General features: G+C 36.9%; 1 protein-coding gene across 14 annotated transcripts in view; it reads right to left on the minus strand.

Annotated features, from left to right (window-relative positions):
- Positions 1 to 23,965, minus strand: part of LOC129725728 (trichohyalin) — a 100,421-nt gene that overhangs the window by 36,824 nt on the left and 39,632 nt on the right. For 6 of the 14 annotated variants that reach the window (XM_055681860.1, XM_055681861.1, XM_055681859.1 and 3 more), the window contains exon 3: positions 17,826 to 19,447. In XM_055681860.1, the coding sequence (XP_055537835.1) occupies positions 17,826 to 19,447 (1,622 nt within the window). Of the gene's footprint in view, positions 1 to 4,948; positions 5,375 to 17,825; positions 19,448 to 23,965 lie in introns of those variants that run through there. The other 8 variants (XM_055681854.1, XM_055681846.1, XM_055681849.1 and 5 more) reach the window with 5 other exon arrangements.

Here is a 23,965-nt window from a genome sequence, read left to right on the forward strand (position 1 = left end):
ACGCGAGCACAAAAATTATTTTAAAGGTGATTTACAAAAACTCACCAGAAATCGTTCGAAATTTTTTATAATCGGCGATTTTAACGCTAAACATCGATCATGGAATAATTCTCAAAGTTATTCCAATGGCAAAATTTTATTCAATGATTGTTCTTCAGGATACTATCCTATTTTGTCTCCGAATAGTCCTACATGCTTTTCTTTTGTAAGAAACCCTTCAGCAATTGATTTGGTGCTAACAGATCAAAGCCATGTATGTAGTGATTTGATCACACATGCTGACTTTGATTCTGACCATCTTCCAATAACTTTTTCTTTATCACATGAATCAGTTTTAAACCCTATGAGCTCTGTTTTTAATTATAACAAGGCTAATTGGGAAAGATACAAAACTCATATTGAGAATAATTTCAATAATGAGCTTGATTTGCAAAACGAAGTGAATATTGATTCCGCTTAAGAAGCATTGAAATGTGCAATTATTGATGCCAGAAATTATTCTGTTCCAAAGGCTCAAGTGAAATTTGATTCATCAATAATTGACGAAAATCTTCAACTTCTAATTCGTTTGAAAAATGTCCGCAGACGTCAATATCAACGTTCTCGTGACCCTGTTTTTAAAACTATTTATAAAGATTTACAGAAAGAGATTAAACATAGATTTACTCTTCTGAGAAATCAAAATTTTGAGACTAAAGTTGAAAAATTGAAACCATATTCAAAACCATTTTGGAAGCTGTCGAAGATTCTTAAGAAACCTTCGAAGCCTATTCCAGTTTTAAAAGATGGTGAACGTTTTCTTGTATCCAATGAACAAAAGTCTCAAAGAATTGCTCAGCAGTTTGAGAGTGTTCATAACTCAAATTTGAATTTTGTGAGTCCAATTGAGAATGAAGTCACACGTCAATTTGATTTAATTTCTTCCCAGAATTTTTTACCTGCAGAAATAATTTTTTTTTCACAACATTTATTTGACACGGCACAATACCTGCAGAAATAATTGAAACTAACTTGAATGATATTAAATTAATTATTAAAAATTTCAAAAATATGAAAGCACCTGGTGACGATGGAATCTTTAATATACTAATCAAACATCTCCCTGAAAGCACAATGGAATTTTTAGTGAAAATTTTCAATTGCTGCTTCAAAATTGCATATTTTCCCAAATTATGGAAAAATGCAAAAAATACTCCAATTTTAAAGCCGGATAAGAATCCAGCTGAAGTTTCAAGTTACCGACCAATCAGTTTGCTTTCTTCAATAAGTAAACTGTTTGAGAGAATTATTCTTAACAGAATGATGTCACACATCAACGAAAATTCAATTTTGGCAAATGAACAGTTTGGATTTCGCCATGGGCATTCCACAACTCATCAATTGCTCAGAGTTACTAATATGATACGAGCTAACAAATCTGAAGGTTATTCCACTGGAGCTGCTTATTTAGACATAGAAAAAGCATTCGACAGTGTTTGGCATAAAGGTTTGATTGCGAAATTGCAAACTTTTAATTTTCCAATTTTCCTAATCAAAATTTTGAAAAATTATCTTACTGATCGAACTCTGCAGGTTGTCTATCAGAATTCAAAATCTGATAGAATTCCTGTCAGAGCAGGTGTGCCCCAAGGTACAGTATTGGGCCCAGTCCTGTACAACATATTCACTTCAGATCTTCCTGATTTGCCTCCAGGATGCACAAAGTCATTGTTCTGCGATGACACAAGCATTTCCGTAAAAGGAAAAAGTCTTCGTGTCATATGCAGTCGATTGCAGAAAAGTTTAGATATTTTTTCTTCCTACTTGCAAAAGTGGAAAATCTCTCCCAATGCTTCTAAAACTCAAATGATAATTTTTCCGCATAAGCCTAGGGTTTCTTTCCTCAAGCCAAACAATAATCACGTTGTCAAGATGAATGGGGTTATTTTAAGTTGGTCCGACAAGGTTAAGTACTTGGGACTAATTTATGATAAAAAACTTATTCTCAAAGAGCACATTGAGAGTATACAAGCCAAGTGCATCAAATATACGAGATGTTTATATCCTCTCATTAACAGGAATTCTAAACTTTGTTTAAAGAACAAACTTTTGATTTAATTTTTAGACCAGCAATACTTTATGCTGTACCGATCTGGTCAAGTTGCTGTTCAACAAGGAAGAAAACGCTCCAAAGGATTCGGAATAAAATTCTGAAAATGATTTTGAAGCGTCCTCCTTGGTTTGGTACACTCGAATTACATAGACTTACTGGTGTTGAACCATTAGAAGCTATGTCAAATAAAATTATCAACAATTTTCGACAAAAATCGTTGCAATCCTCAATTGCTACGATAAGCTCTCTTTCTAGCCAATAAATTAGCAATTAAGTTAGCACAAGTTATGGAGGAAATCTATTTTTTCTTGAACACTCTGTTTGAAACGTTTTCTAATGTCAGAAAAAAAAAACGAACAAAAATATAACTTAAAATTGAACCTAACAAATTGGATGATTCATAATAATTGACGAAGAAATACAACTTAATGCGGAATTGCAGAAATGATCCGGCTGAGCTCAGAATCAGAATCAGAGGCGTCGAAAGGAGCAACATTGATATTGAGAATGACGGACAAACTGTGGACCCACCACAAAGTGAAAATAGCAGTGAAATGCTGAAGAACTGCAACGGACTTGGGAAGCACGGAAATGCCAGGCTTTTCAACATCGGAAGCAAACAGCTGTATCATACCATCTTTCGCAGCGGTTCTCAACCTGGGGTACGCGTACCCCTGGGGGTACTCGAAAGCCTTCAGGGGGTACGCGAAAGAAAAATCAGTTATGGCGGACAAAGCAATTTTTCTTTATAATACTTCATCTATTGTTCAATCTTTCTCTTAAAACATGACTGTAGCAATCAAACAAACGTTAGTTCAATTTGAATCCTGAACTAGACTACCACAACATGATCTACCACTATTTTCTCTCACTCTTCGAGAACATTCCAAGCCACGGGGTACAATCGATATGAAAAATATCGCCAAGGGGTACGCGAACAAAAAAAGGTTGAGAACCGCTGATCTATCGGATCATTTCGAAAGTGTGGTTTGAAGAAGGATTGATCTCGGAGGATCTTAAAGTTCAGGGCAGCTATGACTTAGTTTAGAGAAATGACTTATGGTGGATTATGCTCGAATATGGTTTTCCAACCAAATTGATTAGGCTGATTCATCTCATCCGTCCCACATCGTGCGTAGTCGCTTTTGTGATGTTAGATGGTTTGGGACGGTCTGTCAAACTTATTGTTCAACATCGCATTGGGATGTGATATAAGGATGGCTAGCGTGCTGAGAAGTGGCACCATCATTACGAAGTTTCACATGCTCCTAGGTTTTGAGGACGATTTTTTTTTGTCTGTGTGGACTTATCACATGCGACCAGAGCTTAGATCTATTGTGATATTGCCCAGGTGTTTTCTGTACTCCGCACTTCATATTATTAGCAGTAACACTATTGAAGTAAGTGATACGCTTATCATTCATATCAGTGCTTGTGTATAATTAGCTTTCCATTTCAAGCTTTCTGCTCTACTATACCGAGCCTCTGTCCATCCTAACAATATCGCCTAGTTACAATTCCCTGGAGAGAACTTTCATGTGTTACTCACGCCAGTTTTATTATAATAGGGACTTTTTTTTGTTAGGAGGAGAGTCAACAGGGGTACTGTAGAATCCAGATTGAAGGAAGGGTACGTGGTGTGGAGCCTGAGAATAAACCCATGCTTAAAGTCCTTTGACAACCAAATGTCCTGATTCTACTAAGATTCGAACCCACGACCACCCGCTTTCCAAAGAGGACTCTGTAACCTTGCGGCTATGGAGCTCCCAATTTTGCGGACGATAGCAACGTCATTGATTTTAACCGTAGAGCGGTGGTTATAACATGATGCTGCATTGCAGTAGCTGTTTGAAATGGAGACGCATGGTGAACAATAAAAATTAAAAAACTTCTACCCCCAAAAAATATATTTCCGTGAAAATGCGAAATTGTTGCAAAATTTCCTCAAGAATGCGAAAAAAACAATCAAAAGATAGGGTCTCTCACAGTAAGAATTTCTGAATATTACACGTCATATAAAATATTTTCTCATTTAAATTTCAGTTGCTTCTAACGAAAACCAAGATTTTGTTCGAAATTTATGTGCAATATCATTCAAAACAAACCATGTGGACCACAAGTCTAATGTGGACCACAAGTCTAATAATCTGATAGTAACCATGCTTGAATAAATTCTGCGTTGTTCTCTTCACTTTTTAGATTAATCAGTAACCTCAATTACTATACATGTCATGTCATAAAAATGATAACAGCAAAACTTGGTATCCTATTTTTTATGATCATACACGAAGTTCAACGTAAAATTTTATCTTTAGCGCACCTCGAATAACCAGTATTAGAATACTGCTATTATTTTAATACTGATTGGTTTGATTTGTTTGCGCGACCCACGTTCTTTTCAAAAGGATTGTTATTCAACACAGGAGAAATAGCAAACAATTAATAATCCATTGGATGTTTTGTTCTTTGAAAATTTTCCTTGTGAGGATATTGTGAAATATTTTACTTCGAATGAAACTTTTATTTATTTTTAATCACTTCAATGACTGTTGGTCACGGCTGCAGTAGAGTCAGCAAGAGGAATTATTCTTCCCACGATCTGCTGGACGCCGGTGCTTCCGAAAAGGTACCAGCAATAATAATAACTGGGAAGGTGGTTCGAACGGGTGACGACGAGGTGAATTATTTTTGGATCGGCTGGCAGCTCGAGAGAGGATCTGTGTATTATTTTTAAGCAAGAGCCACTTTTTCATCACCGCGCACAAATTTGCTGACCATCTCGCGAAGCTGTAGCAATTTTCCCGGAGATGCACTTTCATTTTCTTGTTGATTGAAGTCATCATGGGTAAATTTTACCGGTGAAAATAGTAATAATAAAACACTGAGCTGGAGCAGTGACTTGACGGGCACAAAACACACGGACACTGGGCACTACTAACGTGGTAGACGGTACTCTGTTGGATTCACGAGGCCTGGGAGCAGGATTGATCGAAACTGACGTTGTGCCAAAAAATTTTTCTGATTTGTTAAGCAGTGAATTACCGAACGAGGAAAACCGACTTTCAAAACATGGATTCGAGGTCGCGCGATAATATTTCAACGTCGACGTATCGTTAAAATGTAATACTATTGATACTACTCGTTGGTTTTGTAAGTTCGCAAAAGGTGGAAAGTAGGAAACAGAAAATAAAATAAGGAAAATAAAAAAGTGCACAAATAAAAAGCAAAACCGGAGACACCGTTACTGTGCGAACGCCGACATTTTCTAGCGGACACTAAGCGGCAAACGAGATTTTCCCCACCCGAATTTCTGTCGGATCGAGCTAAAATTAATGTCGCTTTAAATGTGGTGAGGTTTGGCTTGGCGGGCACGAGCATCGGCAAATGGTATGAATTGCAGTGAAAAACGGAACGACGAAGAATGGTCGTGTAAAACAACAAAAAAATAGTATATGAATTGTACGAGTGGAGGACTATGAATGATGACGGGATATGTTGTAACTTAACCGACCGCTCACGTTTAACCGCTGCGCCGCCGCCTTCACGAGTCCGTTCGTGATTTACCAACACACTGAGAAGCACCAAAATTTACTGCGGGAGATACGAATGAAAACAGCAGTTCAGAATTCAGATTTACATTTGAAACTGCTTGCATCCAATCTTTCTAGCAAAATTACTCATTTTTACTATTCAGCTATTAAAAATGTCTTATAAGAATAAAAATATGAATTTTAGATTCAGCCTAATTCAAACCAGAGAAGCTAGAAATGAAAGAGGGCTGAGAAACGCACCATAAGATTAGAAAAGGGAAAAGCAGAAACTGATGCCAAATTTTTCTGTAAAGAGTTCAGAAGTTGAAAGAGACTAAAAAATGATTTCAAATGTTGCAGAAAACTTTCAAATGCTGTTAAAGTTCAAAAGAAACCAAAACAAATATAATCATAAATTATGCTTTGAATGATTAAAAACAATTCTAAACACCATAAAAATAACACAATAGACACAAAAATCTGCTCTAAAATGACTAAAAGCAAAACAAAAACAAATTGCTGAAACTCTTCTAAAGTACAGAAATAGCCAAAACAAAAATTGATTTCTAATAAATCGCTCAAAAAAGAGACCAAAAGCAAAAAGTTCTCAACAGTTAATTTAATGATTCTGAAAGAACTAAAAAATAAAAACTTTTCTACAAGTTAGGAAAGACAAAAAAACAGATTCACCATCATGTTGCCAAATTCGTGCTTTAACGGACATTATTTTTCAGACTTCATAGCGTAGAGATTCAAAATTAAACCGAAATAGTTAAATAAACTCTTTGAAAATACCATTTAAATCGATTAATAGATACGTGAAGATTCTTCTACACCGATTTCGTAGCCTAAGATTACGATGGCTTACGAAACAACATGTGTGACATAATGCGTACGGCATTCGAACTGATATAATACTATTCTGCATAGCTATGTTTGTTTAACACTCATGTTGTGAAAAAGCCGCCCTTTTTCAAATTATTTCATTCTATCAATTTCGTAGCGTGAAGTAATGACATTTTATTCCTTTATATGGTCGGTGTTAAGTCAGACCGGACCAAGTCGCAAAATTGGAAAAAAACGAGTTAACGATAGTATTGGATAAAGATTTTCCTAAGCTACATCACACAACAATCAGATTTTATTTATTTCTAAAACAGCAGTGATAACAGCATGTTTTTTGTCTGCATGACCAATGAAAAGCGATTACAGTGTTCAGTCAGAATGGACCAAGTGTTTATTTTCAAGAAGACTGTCTTCGGTCAGCTATTGATAAAAGCGAACAAACGGAAAAATTTTCAAGCGTTTTTCCGGATTTCTTTGTATCAGAGAACTCTTTCACCCACCCCCTATCGGAATCTGTAAAGTTTCACGCACTGCCGTGGTTTTGAATGTGTTTTTGGACCGTTTATTGCTGTCACTATCATGACCTGATATCATGCCTAATATCGTGCAGACAAAGTGAACCATGTGTTGAGCAGAAAAAAGTTGAAATTATCGGAATTTACAGCATCGGTTTGAAGTCAACATAAATGAATTTCAACACTATCAGGCAACTTATCGGAATGCTTCTTTACCCGTTAGTCAAAAAAGTATACTTCACCAGTAAATGAGGAAAATGTACATGGTCCACTCTGATTGAACACATCAATGAGAAACGTTAGTCATTTGTGTGGGTGACACAACATTCCACAATTTCAGAAAGAAGTTCAAGTTACAGTAGTAATACTGACTTAAAACTTGATAAATTTACCAATGATATCCAATGATATCCTCAGGAGGTTGAAATAAGTGGTAAGTGTATGTTTGTTACAATTTAATGCAAGCCATCGATTTGTTGAAACAAACACAGTTTAAAGATTATTCAAACTATTTTCAATAATTGTTGATGTCGCAGAGGCTAACCATGTAGATTCAAAAGTTTTTGGCTGTTCGGCGAGCAATGGACTAAAATTATTTGTTCAATTGTTCAGTCATAATGGACCAAGTCATTAATGATTCTTCTTTGATTCAATCAGAGTGGACCAAATACATTTAATCAGTTACAAACCTATCCTTCTTGAGCTCACGGCACTTCTTTTTTTCAATTGTCATATTGCATGATACAGTTAGAGAGTTACTCCAACTTATAACATCAAAACTGCGCTTAAATATTGAAAACTTCAAAATTCCCAGAGCAACAAACTTCATACTCGTTTTTCTCGAAATGATCAAAATGTCACTTGGTCCATCCTGACTTAACACCGACCATATCTTAAAATTGTGAGAAAAATTCAACCTTCATTTGTCGTGCAATCAGGGCCAAGACGCATCTATGTTATTGCATTGGATACGAATGTGTGCAATTCACAAAAAACGGGCAACCATTTCAATTGACCTGTTTATAAAAAATAAACAATTGTGCAAAGTTTGAGCGAAATCGGAAATGAAATGCTAAAAAAACATTTTTTCCATGGAATGAAACTCCTTCCTTTTTTCGCGCATACTGTTTTTATTTTAAGAGTAATTCCGAGCAAAATATGGCAATTTTTATTTTTTTTTCTAACAGACTTCGCGTAAAAAACGCATAAATTTCGCAATCTGTTTGAAAAACCCTTGTTTCTACAAATTTTTTATTCATGTCTGCCTAATACTTTCGAATAAGGCTCAAAATTATCTGCATCAGCATGAAAAGGGCTGAAGTTTGTTTCATAAATCTATAGTCGAGTGATGTGAAGAGTGCCTTTCAAAGCATAGTTGTCCCAGAGTGTATAAGGTTTGTGTAGAACATGGGATAACTATGCTTGGAACGGCAGTATGACTTTTAGGAAATTGTCTAAGATTCCATCGAAAAATATAGAAAAAAATGAATTCGACACTTGAAAAAAATATTAAAAAACAAAAAGTGATTTTATTTTCATCGGCATCTCAGTTTTTTCAAATTAGCTTTTTATTATTCAAACCTATTGTCTAAAACTACTTAGAACATTTCAAAATGAGTAGAAATCGCTTACAAAAACATTTCTATGTTCAACATTGACATGGAAAAGTTTTTGTAAGAATTTTTTTTCTAGGGGAAGACCTTACTTACATATAAAAATGAATTATCTAACTTATTACATAGCGGTTTTTCGATATGAGCAATTCTCGCTGAAACCGTCCCAATGGTGACATGAGATCTTTGAAAAACGATATTTTTGCGTCTAAATGATTGAAAGTAGTGGAAAAATGAGAAAACCACTTTGGTTAGTTAGAGCATATTGATGGACCCCTCGGGCACAAATCGGTTAAACGGTTTCTACAAAAATTGATTTTTGTGCAATTCTTGATCCTTCTATTGATTCATTTCTCTTGAATTTGTCATTGAACTCCCTGCAACCAATATATCGTTTTAAAGAGGAATGATAGAGCTTTCATTTAAAGTAGAAAAAAATTGGCCGCCATCTTGAAACTCGCCGCCATCTTGGATTTCATCAGCAAAACGTGTTTTTGAGCAAGTTTACAACCACCGATTTTAAATTTGACATCACCATTGGAAAGCTGAGAAAAAATGCTTCAAGATACATTCAAAACATTAGGTGAGTATTGAGTTTACCTTGTCATTTTGGTCACTTTTCATAATCGAGCTTCAAACGGTTCCACGCATGACGCGCGGACAATATCAAATGTAGACACTCTTAAGTCAATTTCGAAATGTTCAGAGAGGTTTTAGGTAACTACCTATATTTTAATAAAATATTTATATAACTGTTTTGTTATAAATCACTTTATAAATTTGAAATTAGGTTTTTTTTGTGTACAAACAATTTCCTAAAAGTCATTCCTTGACAACTTTCCTCCATGTATTTTCACCCTTTTCAAACGTTAGTCTAGATAAGTTTTTTGAAATCCACAAAGTTTTATCGGACGGTGCTGCCAACATCTGGTTGAGGTGGTGCGAAATCTTTCTTTTACTCAAAAATAGCAATGTTTCATCATTCAATTCAAAATGTTTTTCAGCTTGCAATAATATCGGTTTTCCACAAAAGATCCAATTGATTTTCTACTTTATAATTTGATTCTTTCATATGTATTCCTTGGCTAATATGTTATTTTATCGTACTATACTATGATTTTAATTTTTTTCTCAGCGTTCAGCGTCCAATTTTTAGTTTTGTTTCGGAATCCTATTAGATTTTTTATTCTTAATATCTTTTTAACTGTTACTGCTGCGTTACCTTCATTCGTAATCATTCTCTGTCCTTGTGTTCGATTTTTTTATTTTTAATAACATAAATGAATATGAAATCAAAAGAAATAATTATCGGTTTCCGCTAGACTCTACTAGAAATTTCTAGTAGAGCCTAACGGAAACCGATAATTATTTCGTTTGTTTTTGATTTTATAAATCACTCTGCTAAGACGCTCGGTATAGATTTTCCATAAATGGATATATATTTTTTCTAAAATTCTTATCGCAGTTATTTTTGAACTCTGTAAAATATAATCGGGTTTTGTTTTTTATGTACGGCTTAACTTTTCTCCTATAGGCGGCTATGAGATGATTCTTTTTGAATTAAAAGTATAAGAGTTAGAGTAAATTTCAAAAGATTAAAGAAATTGTTATCTTGTTTTTTTTTTCGGAATAATAAATGTTTTTGTCAATTGGAATGTCTATTTCAGGCCATTTTCAGTTTCCAAAATTGATCAAAACTTTATTAAAAACCTAAATTAATCCACCTACTCAGATTCAGCCTTTCTCATTCAAACTTATTATTTGTAAAAATAGATTTACATGAATGCTTAAATCCAAAAAGGTATATTCACTCTTTGGGTTCTAAAATATTGATGTTGTAATTAAAGTATAAAATATGAAATTTGACGTAATGTTGGTGCTTCAGGAATAGCGAAATATAAGAAATGACTCTTAATTTCGAACAATTTAATCACGAGCGATACCGGGAACGTTCAAATAGTACGATACCACATTTAAATCATGTTGAGGCCATATATATTGTTCAAAGCAGCTTTAGTGTTGAATAGTCTTTGAATTTCTTTTCTTTTCAAAACTTTTGAACAGTATATCAAATTTTTATGAAGTTTGTTATTTGTAAGTTTGAGAGATGACTCGTTTGTATGACACTAGTTATGTTCAAATAAGTCGTGTAATTCTTGAGATAATAGACTTTCGTTGTTTTACAAATTAAAACATAACGGTTGCTTAAGTTTGATTACAATCAAATGAAAAGGGAACGTATGGGGGAGCCAAACTTTGAAACCAAGTGTTCAATCATAATTCATCAGTTAACCCTTAACTATCCCGTTCATTCAATATCAATATTGTTCAAATCTGTTGTGTAGTTTCTAAGATAATGAAGTTTAGTGATTTTCACATTTCGATACATTACAGACGAAGTTACATTCCGATTACAGCAAAATTCAACAGGGTGTTACGAGGCAGCTAGACCTTTCATTTGATACTAATTCTGTGGAAATCGGGTCAACCATATCTGAGAAAAGTCAGTGAGCCCAAGTAGTCATCAGAATATGTTTCTTTTCATAGCTGGATTTCACATTTTTAAACATAACAGGAAAAGTAATAATCCGTTCGCAAAAAAATCATTAGGGTCTTATTGGGCAACAAGACTTTCCATATGACACTGATTTTATGAAAATCGGTCCAGCCATCTCTGAGAGTGAGATTAAACAGTCTCCAGAACACGTTTCTTTCTGTAACTTCTGAACCATATATTCAATCTTCATAAAATTCAAAAGTTGAGGGTTTTTAGGTAGACCGTTCATTTGAAACTAATTTTGTTCAAATCGGTTGTGTAGTATCTGAGATATTGATGTTTCGTGATTTTTACATTTTAATACAGAACCTCTAAACTAGAAATCAGATTACAATAAAATTCAATATGGTCTTATAGGGCAACTAGACCTTTCATTTGCAATTGATTTCATTGAAATCGATTTAGCCATCTCTGAGAAAATCGAGTGAGATTGGGAGAGCGTTACACACACACACACACATGCAGAAAATGCTCAGCTCGTCGAACTGAGTCGAGTGGTATACGACATTCGGCCCTTTTGAGCACTTTTATACCTTTAGTTTTTGCAGTGATTGCTATACCTTTCTAGGAGAAAGGCAAAAAGTAATATGATAGAAATGACTTTTAATTTCAACTTGAATCCCGAGCAAGGCCGCAAACATTGAAATAGTACAATATTAAATTTCAATGATGTTGAGGCCACATATTTTGATCGTAGCTATAGTTTTAAACAGTCTGCGGGTTTCGTTTCTTTCTATAACTTTCAAACCACATGTTTAAACATTATGAAATTCATTGTTTAAGGGTTTGAAAGCCCATTTATTTGAATTCAACTATGTTCATAGCTTCTGAGATATAAGAGCGTTTTTCACATTCTGACGCAGCGCCAAAACTAAAAGTTTGATTACAATGAAATTCAATAGCAACCTAAGCAGCAAATAGACCCTTCATTTGACACCAAGATATAAAGAATCGGTCAGACCATCGCTGATAAAAGTGAGTGCGAAAGAAGGTGCACATACACACGTACACACCCACACACAAACATATACACCTATACATGCATATATGCAGAAAATGCTCGATTCGTCGAACTGAGTTGAGTAGTATATGACATTCGGCCATTTCAATCATTTTTCTACCTTTTAATTAGCCAGTGATCGTTAGGAGAAAGTCAATATGTTTACTTTCATTATGTGATTTCACATCTTTATGAACAACGGACACAGTTACAATCCGATTGCAATGAAATTCAATAGCAACCTATGGGGCAACTAGACCTTTCATTTGACACTAATTTTGTGAAAATCGGTTCAGCCATCACTGAGAAAAATGAGTGAGTTTAAACAACCTCAGGATAACTTTTCTTTACATAACTTTTGCGCCATATGTTCAATCATAACGAAATTCAAAAGTTAAGGGTTCTGGGAACAGCCCAATCTTTTGAAACCAGTTTTATTAAAATCGGTTGTTGTGGTTTCTGAGATACTGGTGTTTCGTGATTTTTACATTTTGATACATAACCTCTAAACTAAAAATCCGATTACAATGGAATTCAATACCAGCTTATGGCGCAACTAGACCTTTCATTTGCAATTAATTTTATGGAAATCGGTCCAGCCATTTCTGAGAAAAGTGAGTGAGAAAAAAAAGTTGCACATACACACACACACACACACACATACACACATACATACATACATACATACATACAGAAAATGCTCAGTTCGTCGAAAGAAGTCGAGTGGTATATGACATTCGGCCATTGGGACCACTTTTATACCTCCGGTTCTCCAGTGATTGCTATACCTTTCTAGGAGAAAGGCAAAAATATGAAGTATATGAGTGTATGGATAACATTCTAACATCTGTGCTTCAGTCATTCATTAAAACTATAATTCATGATGGTTATTGAAAAAAGTATAATAGTGACACGAAATATTTTTTTTAATTGTCTCACAAAGTTGTTAGCGATAGAATTTTGGTTTTAAAAATCGTTGCGGACTATTTATTTGAATAATAGAAAACATTTAAGACTTGGTTAGAATTTATTTTAAACAAATTATAATAAATCGAAAATATTGGAAAATATTTAAATTCATCGCAAGGAAGTTTTGTTTTGTCCGCATGAAATTTATCGTTTCTCATTTGTTGTAGTTCAAATCAATCAACGACATTCGAGAACGATTTACACCATAATTCCTGTTGCACTCAAAACCTCCACCGAATCGGGCCTTATTTCCTTTTGTTTCATTGAGCGAAAAAGGAAGCGATACCAAAGTGGCGAACCGGTGGTGGCGATCTGTTCGATCAAAGCGGAATTCAGCAACCGACAAACCTGTCGCTCGTAATGAAAATAGATTTTCATTCCACCTATTATTAGAGCACATGCATGCCATTGTGGATGGGTGCTTCCGAGCTTCTGTTGTCGCAAAATGTAAGCAATAGAAACAGAGACAAAAGAACTCTAGTTGCCTTTTTATTTTCCGATTTTTCTTAAGGTGGATTCCATTGTTCAGTCATTCGGATTAAACTTATTTCCATCGTTGGTGTTCTTTTTTGCGGCGCAAAATGTTGTGGCGAGTTTTATTTGGGGTAATGATTCAAACTGTTGATTATTCCTGAAAGCGTTTGGGTGCCAAATTTTCTACTCTTTTGTTTCGCTGTATCAGTAAGTCTTTATGCTCGCAGACTTGATAAATTTTTTATTAAACAAAACATTTGACTCGTTTTTGGCTCACTTTTGCTCTGAAATTATTTCAAGATTCAGTTTTGCTGAACAGTTTTCTTACTTTTCTTAGTTCAGTGCAATAATTATGATAATCGAATCGAACATCATTTTAATGACTTTTGTCGCAATTTAGTTTCAACTTGTTACGAATGAACCATTTCCTGAAAATGCTTAAATCTGATGCGACTCCTAATTTTGTGCATGTTGTCTTCTAGATGATGACACATGACTATTCCACAGGTATATTGATCATTCGGACTCAAGACTTAGTTTTGAAAGTGTAGCCAAATTTGTCTAAAAAAGTGAATTAACTAGTTCCACCTTAGCATTTTGTTTACACAAAAACTGTGTGACTAGAATTAGAAAAAATTTTCCCTCGTCCAGACGGGACTCGAACACACACCTTCTATTCCCGTTCATCTTCGCATTCCCGCGAAACTACATACATTGCCCGCTTTACTAAACTTAAAATGTAAGTCAATATGACAAAAAATGAAATTAGTTCGTAAAGCAAAATTAGCACAACGGAGCTCTTCCGTGATACGCCTTCCATGGGAAATGGCCACCAACTGACGTGTCTCATCGCTTGCGCCGCTGTAGATATAATAAGTCATTATACATAGTGTGCGTAAAGAGACCACTCTCTCAGTTGACAGAAATAAACTTCCACAGGGCAGTGTGTGCAGTTTCACCGCGGCGTGCTGAGATGCGGGAACACAATAGTAGAGGGTAATTCGACATTGGTCTTAGGAAGAGTTACCCTTACCCAGTAGTTTAATTGGCCAAAACACCTTGCCGGAGACAACGGAGATTGCGGGTTCGAGTCCCGTCTGGACGAGGGAACATTTTTTCTAATTCTAGTCACACCTTCTATTCCCGTTCATCTTCGCATTCCCGCGAAACTACATACATTGCCCGCTTTACTAAACTTAAGATATAATTGGTGTTAATCGTAGAGCAGTTGAGGAGGCCTTTACGGCTCTCAAAAGGGAAGCTGCGAGAATTGGACTCACCATAAACACTGCCAAAACGAAGTACATGGTGGCTGGCAGAGAGCGTGGTAGTTCTACGGGTGTTGGTGCTGCGGTGGAGATGGATGGGGATACTTTCGAAGTGGTCGACAAATTAATTATCTTGATACTCTCGTGACATGTGACAACGAGGTGAGCCGCGAGGTGAAGAGGCGAATTGCGGCGGCGAATAGGGCTTATTACGGATTGCGTAGCCAGCTTAGGTCCCGTAGTCTACAGATCCGTACGAAATTTGCGCTCTATAGGACTCTGATCCTCCCGGTGGTGCTCTACGGACATGAATCGTGGACGTGGAAGGAGGCCGATCGACAAGCGCTTGGGGTCTTCGAGCGTAGAATCCTGCGATCAATACTCGGAGGCAAACAATAGAACGGGGTGTGGCGCAGGCGCATAAGTAACGAGCTGTACGAAGTATACAAACACGCTGATATTGTCAAGCTGATGAAACACGGCAGGCTACTATGGGCTGGTCACGTAGCACAGATGGCGGATGAGCGACCGGCAAAGATATTATTTAGCAGGGAACCGGATAGAGGCCAACGACTTCAAGGCAGACCTCGCACGCGCTGGATGTGTGCTGCCGATGAGAATGCCAGAGCAACGGGTGTAAGGGGAGACTGGAGAGTGGCAGCCCAAGACCGAGTTTTGTGGAGACGTATTCTGGAATCGGCATAGGATTTTGATGATCTGTCGCCATAAAAGTAAAAGTAAGTAAGTAAGTAAGTATGGAAACAAACATTCAAACTACACGAAAAAACAAAATTTAAGAAAAAAATCCAATCTGTGGTGCAAACATTACAACAACTAAATAAGTTTGAACATATTGACATGAAACATGGAATCAATGCAAATGAGAGACGAAATGAAGTCTAAACTAACAAACATTGGAACTTAATAAGGCTATATGAAGTGCGAAAAGTGAAACTAAAACTGGAGAAATACCACCAGGTATACAGCTCTAGGGGTTGTATGAAGTGGTGACGTGGGACACATATAAATATTGATTTTAACTCTTTCACTGCGCATGTTATACATCATGTATCTAACACATGTATGAGGGCTCTACTTGCTATCATGTTAAGAACAAGAATGAAGTTGAATTTTCCACACGCAGTCTTTTGTATCGAGTTGAGCGTAGATTTTTGCAATGAAGGCGGAGCGACGCAGATTCGAAAAAGAGAAACGAAACAAAACATCTTCAATACTTTTGAATTATTGTCATGAGCACCAAAAGATAATTCGTACTTTTCTGATGCGAAAATTACCGCTACCGTGTGATGAACAAGAATGAAGCTGAACTTTCTACACGCAGTTTTTTGTATCGAGTTTAGCGTAGGTTTTTGCATTGAAGGCGTGACCACGCAGTCTCGAGAAAGAGAAACGAAACAAAATACTTTGCTGAGTCAGAATATGTAGGCAGTGGAATTTAATTCGTCCATGTTATTGATATCCGTGCTCGGGAAGCAAGGCAATAGCGAGGGATATGTATGGGAAAGCTTGACCTTGGAATTTTTCACCTATTTTCACCAATAAGCAGTAAAGCAACAAAGTTAAACATTATATCAAACAATTTTCACACATTTTATCTATACACCGACACATAAATGACTAAGATGCATTGAGTTGTTCGCTTGCTATAATCGTTTGAAATCTGACGCAACATTTGCTAGTTTCATTTTCAATTTTACAAAATATAATCTAGCATAGAAAACAAAGACGTAATCCTACGTCAAAAACGGGAAGACTTGATTAAAAAAAATAGGAAATTTTAATAAATTTAACACTAAACGTTAGCTGAAAATACGCTACATTAGACAGTTAAAAATTTCAAGATTTGCCGTTCATTGTGTTCTAATAATCCATTTATGACAATTTATTCACGGGGTGCGCGCTTTGCTCTCAATACCTAATTATTGAAGATTTTAAAAATTACCAAAATAATCAAATCGAAGCTACTGGGAAAAGTTGCAATCGTGAATACAAAAAAATCCAAATGAAGGAATCAGAACGTGATTTCATTTTTCATATGTTTACAGGCACTGAAACTTAACATGAAACTCAGACGCTAGATGCTGACAAAAATTAAAATGTCCCCTGATAAAAAAATATTTCACTACCATAAATCAAACCCTTCACTTGCTTTTGATTTCTCTTTTTTTTTGTCAAAACAAATTTACGTGACTGATTAAAATTTATCGAATCCTGCTTTACTATAGACATTGCGATTCCTATGGGATGCAGCAAACCTCCAAAGAATGTACTATGGGAGTGACCTCAAATAAAAGAAACGAACGTTACTATTTATTCGTACTAAAATTACTAATGATCTAACTTTGGTAGAAAAGCTGTTCATTTCAAGAAAGGGATTTTGAAAGGTGAATAACGGAGTGATAATATTTCCCATCCTTCGGTATGTATTCAATCTGTGCATTCGGCCGAACCGAGTTACAGAGAACCGACGATGACTAACTGCTTCGAATTATGCTGAGCATTTGGCATAGTCCCAGTGTTGAGTGCAAGCCAACCGCCAACCGGCAGTGAACAATGGCTGCAGTATTCTAATTGCTTAGGTAGATTTCGATGCTGAGAAAAAAAACATAAATTTCTATATACGCCGTAACTAGGGGAAAAACAAATGGTCGGCGTGCAGGGAAACCGAACCCAGCGCTTAAAACATTATTTCGAGTAATCGGCGTTCAAAGTTTATTACAATTTTTTATTTCAGTATCATTATTATCTGTTCAAATGATTTCTTTTTTTATTAAAGATTATTAGTTTTCACATCCACTGGTGTTAATAACTCAATTTTCAAAACAATGGCGCATGGTTAGGTCTGGTCGCACGGCGACCAAATGTACCAAAATACCATCAACTAACAAATTCAGCCTTCACGATGGATGACAAAAACAACCGTAAAAATTTTCCACGTACCTCATCTTAGACCAACGTTCATCGATGACCGCTTTGGTTTCCACAATCGGTTCCACCGCTACCGGACTCCCGGTGTTGATAATTTTTTCCTCCACAGCTAGATTTTTTGCTTCTACCTCGGCTAACATTCTTTCTTCCGCTGGGGTCAGTTCGAACTTTTTGGCCTGAATTGTTGCGTCTTCTACGGGCTCACATGCCGGAGGTTGCTGTACTGCTGATTCTTGATCTTTAGATGCTTCCTGGACAGTGGGTAAGTCTGTCTCCTTTACAGATTCTTGCTTTCTAGTTATCACAACATCAACACTACCGCTGTCACTTTCCTCTGCCAGTGTCGATAGGTGCGTCCGTCTGGCTTCCTCATCGGAAGAGGTTGAATCTATGGACGAGATTGGAGCTAATAATCCAATAGCCGGAATCTTTTCCTTATCCTTTTCGTCCTCCGACGAGTGTTGCAAAATTTCATCTAAACGTTGTTTCCGACTGAGCATGTCATTGACAAATTGTTCGTCCTGCATCTGAAGGGAAATTTTAATCTTTTCGTTACCCAACATTTCACCTATTATCGGATCTAATCCGTCTATCTCATGCTGCCTTGTCAGTTTCGCATCAGCTTTGACTTCCTTACACTCTTCGCCTGAAGCAGCGAAATCGTCGATGTCTTCATAATGATGTTCCTTCTTTTTGCGTGGCGCTTTTTTAGGTGGTAAAGCTTTAGGCTCCTCTTGGGTAACGCTTTCTATCACAGGTTCTTTTATTTTAATAGATTTAGTCGCCTTATTCGTGGCATCTTTAGGAGGTTCAATTATTTCATATCTTTCTTCCTCGACTTGCATTTTGTCTGGTTCTTTACCTGACGTCAAGGGCTCCGCTAGCTCAGGTTCTGTAGCTGTAACACTTTCGGGCAATTCAATAATCTCATCTGGCACAACGGTCGTCGTTTCTAATTGCATTTCTTCGACCTTATTTCCCCCGTCGCTGGCGATTTCAGCATCGTCCATAATTTCATCACTCGGTTGGCGTACAACATAAGCAGGAATCTCTCGATTGCCAAATCTGGGCGACTCTCGAAGCATCAAGATCTTATGCGCTGGTAGGCCTCTTGGGGGTTCCGATGTTGCCTTCCTTCGTCTTAGGGTGTTCATCTGAACCTTTGCCTTGTCGATTCCTTTATCGGCCATCGTCTTTGCTCTTTCCAGCGATCGACTGACGAAGGCTCTTGTTCGCTTACTCTGTCGAGTAAGACTGTTGCTGAAGCTTCGAATGCTCGGATGTTCTTCGAGAAAATGCTTAGCATGCGCCTTGAATTCCGACTTCAATCCCATCGGTTCGTGAGAGGTGGCGCGAGCTCTGCTGCGACGTGGCGATTCTGGATGTCCATTACTCGTACCTGCCACAGGCTCAGTTTCAGTTGAACGAAACGAATCTTCTACTCCGTTGATTTGTTCCGGTTCGATATCTTGTTCGATTTTTGCTTTTTTCTCTGCGCGAGGACTTCCATCGATCAGCTGTTCCTCGACCTTACGACGGCGGTGCATTGGAGAGTTGGAATACCGAAGAATGATTTCCGGCTCATCGTCCGGACCGAGAGGATCCTTGTAGAGATGGGTCCAAGGGTATCCGCCCTGAAAGTTGGTATATGATAATATGATTAGTTATTTCTTTTATTACTGAATTGAGCTATCATTATTGTTGTATTTACGAAAATTAGCAGACAACACAATGAATGACAAGCGGCCAAAATTTGAGAACTGCGCTTCGAATTGATGTCTCTTGATCGTGCTTTGATTCCGGCGCTCGGTACATAAATGTTTTTTTATTTTAACACAACAACCATCATAGTGAATTGAGATTTTAATGAAACTGGTTGACAAAAGCGAAAAAAATGCCCTAATGCTCAAAAAAGTTGTCCTGAAAATATTATAATTTTTCAACAATTCCTGTGATTTTTGGCGCCCCTAGTTTGGTTAGAAGTGCGTCAAAAGGTCGGAAGTAACAGCTCCCTGTATTCGTCGCTTCTACGTTTGTTGTTGCAAGCAGACAAAAACTTGACATGTGCAATTGGTTTTACCCCGTATCATGGGCGTAGCCAGAATTTCAAATAAGAGGGGGAGGCAAGCTCTTCAAAATTTCAGAAGTAAAAAAATGGTACACTAAGGTCGCTTTTTTCGCGGCTTTTTTCACGTGGATTCTGGAATTTACGCGGTTTTTACGCGGATTTCGGTGCTTATTACGGGAGTCACTTCACGGTGAAATATATTTCACTATCACGCTCACTTCACTTTTTTATACCTTTTCCTGATTCCACTTCAAATGAGGTGACAAAAATCACCTCCGTGGAGTGAGATTGACAGTGAAGTGAAATTGAGAATAGGACAAGTGAAATGAGATTGTTTCCCAGCTCAAAAATGTCTAAGTCCCAGAAAGTCGTTTTTTCCCGTTTTTTTAGATAACACCAGATCTTGACGTGTTCTGCATTTCTAAGACATTCGGCATAAAAAAAAATGTTTTTTTCGGTATCGAAAATTTCCTGAACTAGTTTGCATTTTTTTCATCGGGCAAAAAAAATGAAAAATTGACCGCTTTAAGGCACGGATCAAACTCTGATTCGCTTCGTTACTGAAGAATAAATCCAATATTTACCATTAGATCACAAATCAATCAACTTTAAGACTTATGGCAGCTTCGTGAAATCATTTCACCGTTCAAAATGGTCGTGAAATAATTCCACGCGAAACGTCGCTTTTTCCGTTCTCACTTCACTGATATGACACTCATAATAACCCAGATTCCACGGCAGATGTCACTTCGCGACGTGTTTCTCACTTACGTGAGTTCCGTAATAGGATTTTGTTCACTTCACTCTGATTTCATCGTGAAGTGACTCCCGTAATAAGCACCTTCGAAATTTACGCGTTTTTTCTACGCGGATTCTGAAATTTACGCGTTTTTTTACGCGGCACGTATCCCCCGCGTAAAAACGACTGTAGTGTGTTTTGAAAAATAGAAATAAATACTAGTGTTAGGGATTGTTACATCAAGGCAACCAGTTGTCCTTGACATCAGAGTGGAAAATTTGATTATTCTTTGTCCAACCGTGAATAAAAATAGAAGTTCTTTACTAAAAACTCTTAAGTTCATTCAAACCTTCGGACATATTCTTTTGGCGTCGAGGATCTCAAGAATCCACGAACATGGCAGAAGAAAGAGTTGATCAGCAGCTGCAACCGGGAATTCAAGCTATGATTCACAAGATGACCCAAATTTTACAGCGGATAGCGGTCCAGCAGCAGCAGCGTCAGTATCAAACCCCGGAGCAGATTTTGGAGTTCCTCTTTTCGAACATCATCGAGTTTGTCTTCGACGAAGAAAGCGAAGTTACGTTCGGACGTTGTTGTTTAACCGCTACCAGGACTTCTTCGAGAACGATGCAGGCCAGCTGAATAATGCGGCGAAGGTACGTTTAATTCTCCGGAAGCTGGACACCCAATCGCACAGCCGCTATCTCAACTACATCCTGTCAAAGCTTCCCAAGGACGTGAAGATTGAAGACACAGTCAAGATTCTCAATAAAATCTTCGGGCATCAAACGTCAAACGCCCGGAAGCGGTTCATGTGTCTTTTCAAGATTGTTGTTGCCCATCTGCCGATGAACACTCAGCAAGCAGAGAGCGCTCAACTGCTGTTTAAATATTGTTGACCTCAGCCAGGTTTTCACCCGACGTAATGTGCTGAACGAGCGTTCAATCGTGCATGTTTCCATGGTAGAGCAAGTGCAATTTTAACTGCTTCCTCAGTCGCAGAGAGGAAAGAACGGGTTTTAGCTAGCAGATCTATAAGATCCAACTCTTCCAAGTTCTTACGGTCTGCTCTCATACTGCTGCAATGTAATACAAAGCTTCCACCTCTCCAACAAAATTGTCAACTTCATAAAAAATTACGAAATTCTCGGTTTTGCGCTTGAACTCTTCCAACTACATGCGTATTACGTCAGCGGGATGCAGCAAGGACAACGCGTAGGCAGGTGCACTATCTTCATCGAACCGTGTTTCCAGTGAGGTTACAATAGAATCAAGGTAAGGAATTGTCACAGATCGGTTCCAATACTCCAAGCCAGTTGATGCAGGTGGATTTGCCCGGTACTTTTGCCGCTGCAATATCCTTGGTGGATCAACTGAAAAACCTGTGCAATTACACGCAACATAGCGCAGGCATTTCAATCAATTATTTTTGATCTGGCTGATACTTTACACAGATGTTTCTATGGGCTAAAGATGTCGTTTTGTGCTATTAGAGTTATTGAAAACAAAATTTTGCACCAATGTCAACATTTAGGGGGGGGGGGGCAACGCCCACCCCCCCTGTCCCTCTCTGGCTACGCCTACGCTCCGTATAATTCCAAATTTTTGAATTCCTCGTAACTAAAGGGTTTCGCGCGAATTCGACTAAGGACTGGCAGCACCCTCTCAGAATTCAATTAAACTTTGTGGGTTTATGGACCATACTACTCCAAGCAACTTTGCATATTTTTTACGTAGAATTACGTTTCAGGAAGCTTGGTTAAATAGGGATGTATAATAAAAATCTTAAAACGGAAAAAGGGAAAAATATGTGCATTTTTGAATGTGTTGGCCAGCACATCCTCCAGTGAAAAGCTTTGCCGTATTAAGGGAACACACAAACATTGATGTTGGCAATCAAAGCTCAGTTTCGCCCCTCATCTTCCTCATGACTTCTGAGTACTTATTTATTTATTTCGTCAAGCAAATGTAGACTACAGTTATAATAATACAATGTTTTCTTATATACTATACATTATTTCCAGTAGTTAGTCGTTTTTTGATTTGATTTCTTCGCATAGTGATGTCGATATTTTCGCGGTGCTGATTATAGTGACGCATCATGCGATTTATTGGGCTATTTTTTGAGTAGTTAGTTCTGTGGGAGTTTTCCGAAAATATTTTACGATTTCTTAATTGACGACTGGGTGCATAAAAATTTAGTTGCGATAATAATTTAGAAGATTGCACGCGTTGAGAAATAATGTCATTGATAAAGTAAAGCATTGGATGTTTGCGGCGTTCTTTAAGTGCTTATATGTCTATAAGCATGCAGCGTGCTTCATATGATGGTAAGGGAAATGCTGTCCAATTAACCCGTAAAGACCCGGGACGGTTCTTGTTTTTTGAAAATGCTCGTTCTCAGCACTGGAACGGCCGATTTGGAAAAACTTGGAATTTTATTCAAGGGGAATAGTTGCTCTAAGTTTTAGTAAAGGTGCCACCCCTCTGGACCCCTCCCCGCTTTCGTGAGACGCAAATATGTCTGTGTTTTTTTCCAATTTTTCAAACAGATTGAGCAAACACTGGGAATTTTCATACGAATCAATTGCTCCATGTATCAAATCATGTCAGTTAGATGAAATATGGTATGTAAGAGTGAATTTTGTAGTTTCTAAATTATTTTAGTACAAAATCACAAAACTACGTATTTTCATAAAAATTCAAATAAGAAAATCGTTCTTCAAATTTTAGGCTCTACATTTTTGAAGTAAGGTCTCCTGAATCAATACGCGATAAAATATTTATTTTAGCATACAAATATTTTGAGAAAAACGAGATTAAATTCACTAAAGTACGTATTTTCATGGAAACCTGATTTTCTCAGTCTCCCACAGTAGTTTCAACTTAGCTCTTCAATTTTCAAGCTTAATATTTCTAGAGTAGCGTCTTCTGAATCTAAAGATGCTGAAAGATTTATTCTATTATTAAAGTAGTTTTAGAAAGAAGACAAATAGAGCTTTCAAAATATATACAGGTTTGTTCTAATATCAATAAAACATGTTGAGTTGTTTGAGCTTAAATCTAATTTTTTAGACTTTATCACGCAATTTTTCAATTTAATTTTAAATTTGCCGTCTATTTTTGTAAGAAACATACCACAAATAAACTATAATTTTGAATGTATATTCAATTCCGAATCAAATGAAAGCAGTTTTGTGGAAATCGGTTGATATTTGGCTAAGTTATATATTTTATAAAGAAAACCAAAATTTTTGGCTTCTATCGCACATTTATTTCACGGTGCTACAAATGATGAAAATATGCAAGAACTTTTGATGTGACTTAGTGTGGGTTGTAGCT

This window comes from Wyeomyia smithii, chromosome 2, assembly GCF_029784165.1.
Source record: "Wyeomyia smithii strain HCP4-BCI-WySm-NY-G18 chromosome 2, ASM2978416v1, whole genome shotgun sequence".
NCBI classification, from domain to species: domain Eukaryota; kingdom Metazoa; phylum Arthropoda; class Insecta; order Diptera; family Culicidae; genus Wyeomyia; species Wyeomyia smithii.